Genomic DNA, 12304 nt, shown 5'->3' with positions numbered 1-12304 from the left:
ACTAGTTATTTATAATGTTGCAAGGTTAAACGGTTTTGCTGGTCTGTAGATGTAACATGTGTTATGTTTGTACCCTCCAATGTTTTGTGTGTAATAACTGTCTAACCAATGGATGTTAACGTCAACGTACGTGATCCATCAAACAGACTTAACATAACAGTAATCGACAACATGCCCTTTTTAAACCTCTTTTTTCTCATTTCTTCATATTGGGACCTTTTATACCTGACTCAGCGGTATGGATTTTGCTTATTATTGCAACAACAAATATCTTGAATATGTCTAATTCTATAGATTTTAGTCTGAGCAGTCATGTATTCATAACTAGTCAATATATTTTTTAAAAGTTTTTTTAACGATTTCTGTTATCCTTTTTATAAATATGTTATTAAAATTTCTACAACTCTATATATAGGCTCGATGAGGAATAAACTATGGCCCTTTTTTCAGTCGAATTCAAACTTAGGATTAATGCCTATAGTGCCTAACAACATTGGTGAGGTAGATAAAATTTACTTTAAAACGAAATTATTGACTTTTGAAGTCTTAAAAAAGGATTTACTTTGACTCGTTTTACTGACTAATTTATTTAAGGACTGAAAAATGATTTTGCCGTGCCTAAAATGTATTTCGCCTTTTTGCTTCGATTATGACTAGATTAACGATATGAAACGTCTTATTTGTAAACTTTATTTTGTCCCCTCAAATATAGGCTAGCAACAAATATTTATGTACTGTATATTTTGACAATTCGGGGAAAATATGTGAAGTGACAATTCGTATCTTTCATACCTTTAGTTTCATTGAAAAAAGATAATATGAACTCGTCCAATGTCCAGTTAAAGGTCATTTTAGTAACCGTTAACATTCATGCACGTTGGTTTTCCCATTTGAATGGGTTTACACTAGTAATTTGTTGGGGTCCTTTATAGCCTTAAGCTTTTGTTCGGTGTGAGCCAAGGCTCCGTGTTGAAGGCCGTACATTGACCTATAATGGTTTACTTTTATAAATTGTTATTTGGATGGAGAGTTGTCTCATTGGCACTCACACCACATCTTCCTATATCTACATAATTATTGACTTTTTACAACAAAACATCGCACTTGTAAAGCATTTAATGTTTCGCAACTACTACATGAATACAAGTAAAATCATTTCTTAAAACATTGTTAAAAAATCATTTTGATTGGTAGAGTGGTTTGTCATAAAACGTGTTGAAATTAACAGTAATACATCTATAGAGCTAACTTCGAATTGCCTTACAAAATGTTATCACAAACTGTAATTGTATACATGACATGTCAAAGTGTCACAAAAAGGAAATGTTTAGATTTTCGAAACAATTTAAAACCATTCTAGTAGGTCAATTTCAATTGGTTTAATAAACGAAGACATAAATCACATGTGTAGACCTAAAAGAAAAAGCAGAAAAGCCTTTGAACATAATATTTGTTTTAACAAATTACGTAGCTGACTTGAATGTTTAGATAATAAAATCAAGTGCTCTTTCGTTTACTCGACCTAAATGTGTAGAATATTGTTTGTTTCTTCACGGATTCCTTTTATCTTTGATAACTGCCGATATAAACTTTGAAAAACAAAATAATTTTTTCAGTCAACCTTTTTTCCCCCCGGAAAAACATAAATACAAACTTGCGATACTTACATTTTTTAAAGATGGACACGATAAGCCTATTATTAAAAAAAAGGCCAAAACCAAAAATTCTGTCATCAAAAAGTAAAATCACAAAAATACTGAACTCCGAGGAAAATTCAAAACGGAAAGTCCCTAATTGAATGGCAAACTCAAAGGATAAAACACATCAAACGAATGGACAACAACTGTCATATTCCTGACTTGGTACAGGCATTTTCAAATGTAGAAAATGGTGGATTGAACCTGGTTTTGTATGTTTTATTTGTACTATGGAATATGAAAGTACTTTTGGTGTTATACCTACATAATCATAGTACGTCATATCCGATTGCATAAAAAAAAATATTCACATCAATTTGACAGTTGGACAGGTAATACTACATTTCATTGCAGTAAACCATATATCTTGTTCAAAGCACCAATATATTTGTATTTTGTGTTTCTATTGAATACATTTGTAAACTTGTGGTTACATTAATATGGTTACTAAAGCTTGTATGCAGGACAATAATGAGGTGAATATTTGATTGGTTAACTTCCAGTAATGATTATTTTCTTATATGCAATGAAATGTTTATGTGATTTTTTGTCTATAGTACAGGACAGGATAAAACTTTACTCATACCAATTAGTTCTGTTCGAAGATCAATTCTGCACAATTTTTTCAATAGTTCAAATTTAAGAAAGACTGATAGTGGAAATCAGTGGTGATATAAGTTTACGATATCGATTTCACTAAAAAGAAATTCTGTTCAAATAATTCAAAATCTAAATCTATTTGTAAAATAATTAGATTTATTTCCAGATAAACTTTAGACAGTTATAAAAACAATTATACTTAAATATGCAGGTGCGTGTTACGGAAGGTTTTGTTCTCCATTTTGTTCTTTGACAACAGATAGTGTTTCCAGCAAATCAATGATAAATTATAAAGTGATCATTTATTCATCAAGCTCTACTCAAAATTGTCTAATAAAAGAGAATATTTAAAAATGCATTTCCAACATTTCTTCTTCATTAAACTCGTCAACTTCATTCACAACCAATCAAGATAAAGAAGTTATAAATGGTCTTGTGTTAACGTCGAAAACATTTCCCACAATAAAGAAAAACACAGAGCTGATAATGTACATGTATCTTGTAGGATTGATGTGTTTATTAATCTGCTGTGGTAATGTATTATTTTATTGATGTACATGTATATTGTAGGATAACTCTGTTTACATTTCAAAGTTGTGTTTTCTTAACATTATAAAAGGGGTGCAAACTAATACCAGAGGAATATTAAAATTCATTAATCGAAAATAAACTGACAACGCCATTTTAAAAGGTTCAGAAATGTCTCTACTATAATTTTAGAATTGTGTTAGCTATAAACTGTTTACTTACAATGATCAGAACAGAATTACAATTTCAATCAAAGAAAGTGCGTTTGTAGATTAGAGAAAATTTGGAATTCTAAAAACTAGAATTGGTTTTGATTTGTTTGATTCTGTCAATTGATATTCGATGTAAGTCATTAGTGAATTAGAAAGTCAAAACTGTTGTTGTATCTACATAATATTTTGTAATAGATTTACAGACATTACCTCCAATTGATGTGTATTAAACTTTCAAACAGTCAATCGTAAATCACGTAAATATTTTATCAAACAATTAAAGACACTAAAGGCGTCAAAACAAAGCGCTGGTAATTTTGATTCATGATTTGGAGCAGACAGGAATAGCAGTTCTGATGAACAGGTTTATTCAGGTACAAACAGTGACAAAGTGTGAATGTTTTCGTGTTATTTCAGAATCTTCATTATTATTGATTTTAACAAAGCCATCGTTACTTGCGAATAAGTGCTGGAAAAGAATTTAACAAAGTTCTTGCCAACAATAAACTCATCGCAGATACCAAGGTCGAAATTTTGTATATGCGCCGACGCACATTTCGTCTTCAAAAGACCCATCAGTGACGCTCAAATAAAACAAAAGTTAGAAAGGAAAAATTAAGTACGAAGTTGATGAGCATTGAGGACAACAGATTCCTAGCAGTTTTGCAAAATACAGCTAAGGTTATCTATTCCTGAGGTAGAAAAGCCTTAGTATTTAAAAAAAACAGTTATCATATAAAGGAATTTCAATAATATTTTTGACTAAGTATGAAAACGAGTGTGAGGATTTCTTTAGTTTAGTTTTGTTTTTCTTTTCTTTCGGAAAGTACAGTATAACAAAAGAACTGTCTTCTCACATACATTTTACCTTTTAAACTCTAACGCTTAGTTTACTTTTTGTTTATAAAAAAATGCGTTTTCGATAAAGACCTAAATATACCCGAACCACAATTTGTTTAATAGGAGGACGGAATCCGATATCTGACCAATTTGGAGTAATTCATTAGGACATTCTTACAAAATGTAACCAACACAAATATTTTATCGAAAATATTTCAGATAATATCAATCAACGAAAACAAAAATTTATATAAAATTTCGTTTAATGTCATGTAATGTTGTCATTTTAGCGGTATTTTTAACATAACCATATCACCAGGTTGAACCCACCATTTTTCTTAAATGTCCTGTACAAAGACAGGAACATGGCATTTGTTATCAAATATTTCGCTCTATGTGTTAAACATTGGAGTTTGGTTTTGTTGCTCTTCAGTGTTTCAGTTGTTCCGTTTTTTTCCTCTTATAGTTGATGTATTCGCCTCGGTTTTAGTTTGGAATCCGGTGTTGTTTCCGCTCAAACGATTTATGACTGTTGAACAACGGTAAACTATTGTTGACTTTATTTAAAAATTTTTTTAACAAAAGCATGATAAAGTGTAAATCTCAAATTAAAAAATATATTTAGCAGACAATATTGTTAATCTACTCGAAATCTCCTGGATTTTACAAGAAATTTAGTGCACTGAAAAATCCTATTAATCAATTAAACTATTAACCGGGTTTGTAATAATATGAGCAACACGACGGGTACCACATGTGGATCAGTATATGCTTATCCTTCTATAACCCCTGAGATGACCCCAGCTATTTTTAGGGTTCGTGTTGCTTAGTTTTAAATTTTTTATGTTGTGTCTTGTGTACAATTATTTGTCTGTTTGTCTTATTCTTTTTTGTCATGGCATTGTTAGTTGTTTTCGATCTATGAGTATGAAATCGCTCTGGTATTTTTCGCCTCTCTTTTAATACTATGTGGAGATTCAAAATTCTTCTAGTATATTTTAGAATTCCAATTTGTACTAGGATAATTCTGGATCAAAATAATTCCCAATTTCTACTAGGAGGATTCTGGATTCATATAATTCCCAATTTGTTCATGGAGGATTCTGGATCCAAATAATTCCCAACTTGTACTAGGGTGATTCTGCATCCAACTAATTTCCAATTTGTATAGTGACATACACGTGTATTATCAATGTGTTTACCTGTATTTTACTAAATTGAATGAGTATACCTGTATTACAAATGTGTATATACATGGATAATCTGTATTGTTTTGTTTTAGCCTTTTGTGATATAAATATTGCATCAAAGAAACCTACAAAGATGTCTTCTATTTATGATCCTAAAATTGGCGAGGGTATTGATTATCTGTGTTGTGAACCTTCTTATGCCATTGATAGAGTGATGCCGAATTCAAAGCGGCAGGCAGGCGAAGATTTTTTATGTGCTCACACAAACTATATCGACAATCAGCAGCAATGGTGGACTGTCGACCTACAGAAAGTTTATGATATCAAAGTGATAAATATTTATGGACGCACAGATTGTTGTCGTAAGTGTAATTTTTTTCCCTTTAATGAGTATTTATATAAAAATACGTTTTTTTCTTAACCAGATGAGACTTTATTAGTGTTAAATTTGAACAAGAAATCATATTGAAAATACATATCCGGTTTATCTTAATTCAAAAGATAAACCTGATATGTATTTTTAAGATGATTTCAAGGACACCACCGAGATGCAAATCCAGAATAAGAAAAGGGGGAGAGGGAAACACTATAATGAGGGCGGGTATTTCGAGCCTACCTAAATCCGCCATTGACATTGTTACATGGATATAAAACCAACCCTTGAGTTGACTCATTTATTATGGAAATATAGATCATAGGCCAGCATATATCAAATAGTTGATCACTTCATCGTACAGGTATTTAATTTGGTATAGTGAAGGTTATGCAAAAAAGTAATAATGAAAGTCTACATGACTTTAGAAAACCTTTCAATTTGCTATTTACCATCAATGAAAAATAAGTATGAAACCATAAAAAGATACAAGACATGAAAAATATATTTAGCACAGTCTCAATCAGCTTCTCTCTCACAGTCTGAACAAATACATACTTGTTTGCATTCTAAAGCTGGTTTGGAGGATGCACCTAAACATCCGTTATACAGTAACAGTGGACATTCTCTTGACATGACCTTGCAGCTTTTGCCTGCTCTGGTAAGAAATGCATCGACGAACCATTCGTTGTTTGCCAACCAAACAAAATTGGGTGAAAGCATACAGGGATTTGCATCGATATAATAACCCTTAAAAAAAACTACCTCAGTAATCTACACACATCGATATAATTACCTTCAAAAACCTACCTTAGTAAGCTACACACATCGATATAATTACCCCCAAAAACTTACCTCAGTAAGCTACACACATCGATAAAATTACCCTAAAAAACCTACCTAAGTAAGCTACACACAACGATAAAATTACCCCCAAAAACTTACCTCAGTAAGCTACACACATCGATAAAATTACCCTCAAAAACCTACCTCAGTAAGCTACACAAATCGATATAATTACCCTAAAACACCTACCTAAGTAAGCTATACACATCGATATAATACCCCAAAATAAACCTACCTAAGTAAGCTACACACATCGATATAATTACCCATAAAAACCTACCTCAGTAAGCTACACACATCGATATAATTACCCCCAAAAACCTACCTAAGTAAGCTACACACATCGATATAATTACCCTAAAAAAACTACCTAAGTAAGCTACACACATCGATATAATACCTCCAAAAAAAAAACTACATTAGTAGACTACACACATCGAAATAGTAACCAAAATAAAACCTACCGAAGTAAGCTACACACATCGATATAATTACCCCCAAAAAACTACCTTAGTAAGCTACACACATCGATATAATTACCCCCAAAAAACTACCTTAGTAAGCTACACACATCGATATAATTACCCCCAAACAGACCTACCTAAGTAGACTACACACATCGATATAATAACTAAAAAAAACCTACCTGAATAAGCATCACATATCGATATAAATACCCTAAACAAACATACCAAAGTAAGCTTTACACATCGTATGTTTTTGAAGTGAATAAAGTTTCGGCGGAAAATTGTCAGTTGATTATGTATGAATGAATATTTCCTTAAAAAAGATACTGTCCCATCGAACATAATAGATAACAACCATAAAGAATGGGTACGGTTTATCGAATGAAATAATTTTCGATACTTGTCTCAACGAACCAAATATTTACCTTACTTTGCAGATATTTTTCACATTAGTCATAATTTGATATGAAAAATCCTTGTTAAATAATCAATGTGCTCTCGAAATTATATATTTTTTTAGCTGAGCATTTGACAAACCTTGATGTCGAAGTTATAATGCCATCATGTGCATGTAATAAATGGAACAATTTAGATGAGGGAGATGTATTTCTGTGTCCATATCAGAACAAATCAAGCCATAGAAACACAATAACCTGCCCTCCTAACACAAGAGGGAGGTTTGTCAGGATTAAACGTAAGGATACGAAAGAGCTAGTATTATGTGAAGTGGAAGTCTACGGCCATCCGGTAAACAGCTTTATTGAATCAGGTAATAAGAAAAAAATCATTCGTTTGGTAATAAAGAGTAGATTTCAATCTTGAATCAATAAATGTAATAAAAAGAATGGTCGATAGAAATCGAAATATTGAATCAGGTTGAGATGGCATGCACTTGATTGATTTATTGATTGATGTCGTTTAAAACGTTAAAATCAGTTATAGTACAAATACTGAATGGAACATACATCCAGTAGTGATTCCAATGATAACTAAATAAGACGTTTACCCATAATTTCATTGTTTTCAATTTGCATGAAATATTAATCAGTAGACGTTTGGCAAAAAATTCACCGATCACATAAACAGATTAACCATATCACATGTTTATGTCTGAAGTATTTAAACTCGCCACGTAAATAAAATTGACAGTATCTTTTCTTGTTCACTTTTTAATCGACATTCGTAACCAAACTGAAAGATTGTTTACAACAAATCTCCATTTTAAGATTCATATTGTACATCTATAGATTCATAAAATACATTTAGAGATTCATAAAATACATTTAGAGATTCATAAAATATATTTAGGGATTCATAAAATACATTTAGAAATTCGTATCATACATTAACAGATTCATATATTATACCTTAACAGATTTATATATTATACATTAACAGATGTATATATTATACATTAACAGATTTATATATTATACATTAACAGATTTATATATTATACATTAACAGATTTATATATTATACATTAACAGATTCGTATCATACATTAACAGAGTTGTATCATACATTAGCAGATTCATAAAATACATTTATAGATTCGTATCATACATTAATAGATTCATAAAATACATTTAGAGATTCATAAAATGCATTTAAAGATTCATAAAATACATTTACAGATTCATATCATACATTAACAGATTCATATTTTATACATTAATAAATCACCGAACTGCAATTATCAATGGAAATTGATCTACATCATAAATGAGCTTTAGGCTCCAAATAAAAATTCCTTCCCGATAACGTACAACCTTATATGTTCCAATAGACGTCAACAAAAACCTCCGTGAATATGTTAGCGGAGTATTTGATATCCCCTAGAGGTCTCTGATATTTAGAAAGACGTATTGTCTTAATTACGCTACATAGTAATAACAATTGATCAACATTTCTATTTAAGGATTGTCAATCACTGCCTATGCATGTGGACATATCGGGTACGGATATGTTGGTCCTGTCATAGGAACATCTATAGCAGGCAGTCACATTCACTGTACAATAATGTGTTTCACAAATACAGCCTGTTCTGCTGTAGAGTATGAAAAGAACACACATACCTGTACACTAAAAGGTGAATGTACGAATGGAACTCAGTCTTTTTTGTTCCAAGACAACAACAAGGATGTATTTTTCATTCAATAGAATAACGGATGGTAACCAGAGCCTCATCGATTTTGAAATTCGAAAAAGCGAAATGAACTTTTGTTTATTCGGTTTTTATACTAACAACTTTAAACAGTACAAAAAAATATATTAGATACAAATGCTACTTTATTCTGTTCATTTTAAACAAATAATTCTTGTGTAATGTAATGAATACTAATACACGGTACGTATAGTGTCTTGCTCAAACCGTGTTTTAGGTGAATTGATCCACTATTTCTTTGTAATGTAGAACTTTTTTTCTAGAAATATAACATGCAACCAATATCATGCTATTTTTCGTTTTCAATCTGTTTTATTCCAATCTGTTTTATTTATAATGACTGCTTATAATATTTAGATATTCATATTGTCCATTTACCTTCGAGAGCAACATTTAAAGCATTTTAAGAAATTGCCCGTTTTTCTTAAGAGAAATTGTGACACAAAAAAGCCATGCTTGTTCATTTTATTTGTTCTAGCTTAAAACTGATATTCAGGAAAACAATCTTATATAGATATAGGAAGATGTGGTGTGAGTGCCAATGAGACCTTTATGTATGTTTATCAAAGTGAGAACGTTTTAGTTTTATGGTAATAATAGCAATTATTGTTTATCAGATAATTGAATTTAATGAGGCTATTGGCGTATGTTGTCTTTTGGATTATGTGTTTGTATTATAAATCAAAAGTGTCCGCTTACACTGTATTACAATTAGGAACGCCTCTTTCTGTTAAGAATGGTTACTATCACGTGCATTTTGTTCTGAAGAGTGTAAAGCACGTTATAACTTTCTCACATAGCATCTGTTTAGCTTCATACAAACATTTTATTATAACAAAGAATCCCTGCCACGCCTCCCAATAAATCTATTTTAAGTATTTAATTACTACTTATCTGTTATATCTTATTGTAGCGAATGCATTTATTTGAACGATACTGCTGTTCCAGTTTGTTGTATTTTAAGCTTCACGCTATCTGACAGATGTTGATGTCTCGATGGACTTTGTTTACTGAGAAGATCATGAAGATATGGAGAGAAGTGTAGATTAATTGATAACACTTTTTATTCCTTTGAATGCTGATAAGACATTAGCAGTGTATGAATGACTTATAACTTTAGAATAGTTCAAATTATACTTAATTTTTTTATGAATCTAACTTTAAATTTAAAGATTATATTTTGGTTATGCAAAATCTGGGATGTCGCAGATCCTTTAGGGGGCGGTTCAGGGAGACAATAAACGGACTTGGAACTGTCCCCCTCTGGCACATATCTCTACCCTACCAGCTCTTTAGTGGAGGGTATCAAATAATTTCCTAGGGTTCACTCTTGTCATCAAGAGGAATCCCCTCAACTTCTGGTATCAGAAGGGAGATGTCATCTCCGCAGTACACGTAATTCAGGTTGTTTGCATTTAAAAAATCGGAGAGACTGTTGTTTTCAGAAGTCTGTGTACACAGAGGGTGGTTCTCCGTCCAGTCCACTCTTGCACGTAGGAGGGATGTTTTGACACTTATGTTACCATAGGGACACCGATATGCTCTTTTCAATCCTTTGGCTGTCGGTTTGTTTGTCTCCCTGGAACTGGTTAAACATTTTATCTGCGGCCTATCAAATATCCACATATACATATTTTGTACATATACTTGTAGTATTATTAGTAATAAATATTCTATATTCTTTCTACAATTTGTATTGTTTGTTTTTCAGCGCCAGTAGTCCGTTTATTAATATTCTGTTCTGTAAACATACTATCTATCATAACCTTGCAGAAGAAAGATAATACAAAAATATTGTATTCTTTTTAAAACGGTCTATTAAAACGAGTAAAGGGAAATCATAACCTTTTCAATTTCATTTCATGCTACCTTTGTCTATAGAATGTATAATATTTTTGAAAATATATAGGGACAAGACAACAATCGGACAGCAGTTAAAAATCATAAAAATACAATATAAATCCACATATACTACTTAAAAAGAAGAGGGGCCAGCCTCCTCATCCCTCATCTCTCCTTTTAGAAAAAAAGTCAAATAATTAAATATTTATTCCTCATCTTTACCTTTTACCAAGTGTAGTTGATGGAAGGAAGCGCTGTTGGGAATTGCTCGATAACCAGATATGACATATGCTTGATCAGTTTCCGCTTCATAGAAGATACAATTGATAATTGATCTTGTTTTGTATTCCTAGATCAATAAAAGAAAATTGATTAGTACCAATACAAAAAACAAATGAAACCTTAACAATGCCCATTAAAAAAAAAGACAACTAGATATTGTTATTCGTATCGATCCCTTGTAAAAAAAAACCACTGGGAAAACTATTCATTAAAGGGCATCAACTCCTATAAGAAGCTTCAAGGAAAAAGGAAAATAACAAAAATACCGAACTTCAAGAAACATTCATAACTAAAGGCAAAATAAAAAGCTAAAACACATTAAACTAATGGCCAAAACGACATTTTCCACTTCGAAAACGGATTTCCTTATGTAGAAAATGTAATTTTGAAATTAATAAATCTATAGAGAGATTTTATTTTTTGTTTGTTTGTGAAGAAAATAGTTTTTAAAACATTTTTCACATTGCAGAGAAAGATCCGATAAGTTTAATATTTTCAAATAACTGTAGATTGTTTGTTTCTTCATTGAAAATAAGATTCCTATTTGTCTTTTAAAAGAATATATGCATTACAAAATAAAAATAAATTATTCAGTCGAATTAGTCTAGCGGGAAACTAAATGCATTGATTTTGGCGTTGACACAAACATTACGAATATTACAAGACGGAATAATTACATCATCAAATAGAATATCCCGTTTTGAAATAATTCAGAAACGAAATCTTCTGGGATTCTAAGTATTTTTCAAAGCAACATTAGAAAGATATGAAAACAATAACATCTAAAGTATGCAAGTAATTGTTACGAATGGTCTTTTTCTCTATTGTTCTTTTACAAAAAAATATTGTTTCGTGAAAATCTATAATAATTTATATGATGATCATTTATGCTCCAAGCTCTACTAAAAATAGTCAAATAAAAGGGAATATCTTTACATACATTTCCAATATTCTGTTCTCTCCCAAATTTGTTTACTTCATTCCAAGCCAATCAATTTGTAGAAGTTATATATTGGTTCCTGTTGATAACGTTAAAAATATTGTCCAACAATATAGAAAAAAACACAGTGCTAATGATGTACCAATGTTTCGTAGGATTGTCAGAATGTTGTTTTCATTAATCGGTTGTGCTAACGTAGTGATTTATTGATGCACATTTATTTTGTGCGTTTATAAATGTTGAAATTATACACCTTGTCAAAAGTTAAGCAACACCTTATATTTTTTCAGATTTTTTTTTTACTGAATTCATTACAATCG

General features: G+C 31.0%; 1 protein-coding gene across 2 annotated transcripts; it reads left to right on the top strand.

The window, feature by feature from the left end:
• The first annotated feature begins 2719 nt into the window (after positions 1-2719).
• On the top strand, positions 2720-10610 carry LOC139528818 (fucolectin-like). Of its 2 annotated transcripts, none has more exons than XM_071325028.1 (4): positions 2720-2829; positions 5160-5429; positions 7274-7522; positions 9834-10610. In XM_071325028.1, the coding sequence occupies exons 1-4, from the start codon at positions 2784-2786 to the stop codon at positions 9848-9850; spliced, it is 582 nt and encodes a 193-aa protein (XP_071181129.1). In that variant the 5' UTR covers positions 2720-2783; the 3' UTR covers positions 9851-10610. The 2 variants fall into 2 exon arrangements, with proteins under 2 accessions (XP_071181129.1, XP_071181128.1); XM_071325027.1 differs by lacking the exon at positions 9834-10610 and adding an exon at positions 8675-9210.
• The last annotated feature ends 1694 nt before the right edge of the window (positions 10611-12304 follow it).

Source organism: Mytilus edulis, chromosome 6, assembly GCF_963676685.1.
Source record: "Mytilus edulis chromosome 6, xbMytEdul2.2, whole genome shotgun sequence".
Lineage (NCBI taxonomy): Eukaryota > Metazoa > Mollusca > Bivalvia > Mytilida > Mytilidae > Mytilus > Mytilus edulis.
The sequence above is the reverse complement of the archived record's forward strand: the minus strand, read 5'-3'. Positions and strand labels throughout refer to the sequence as shown.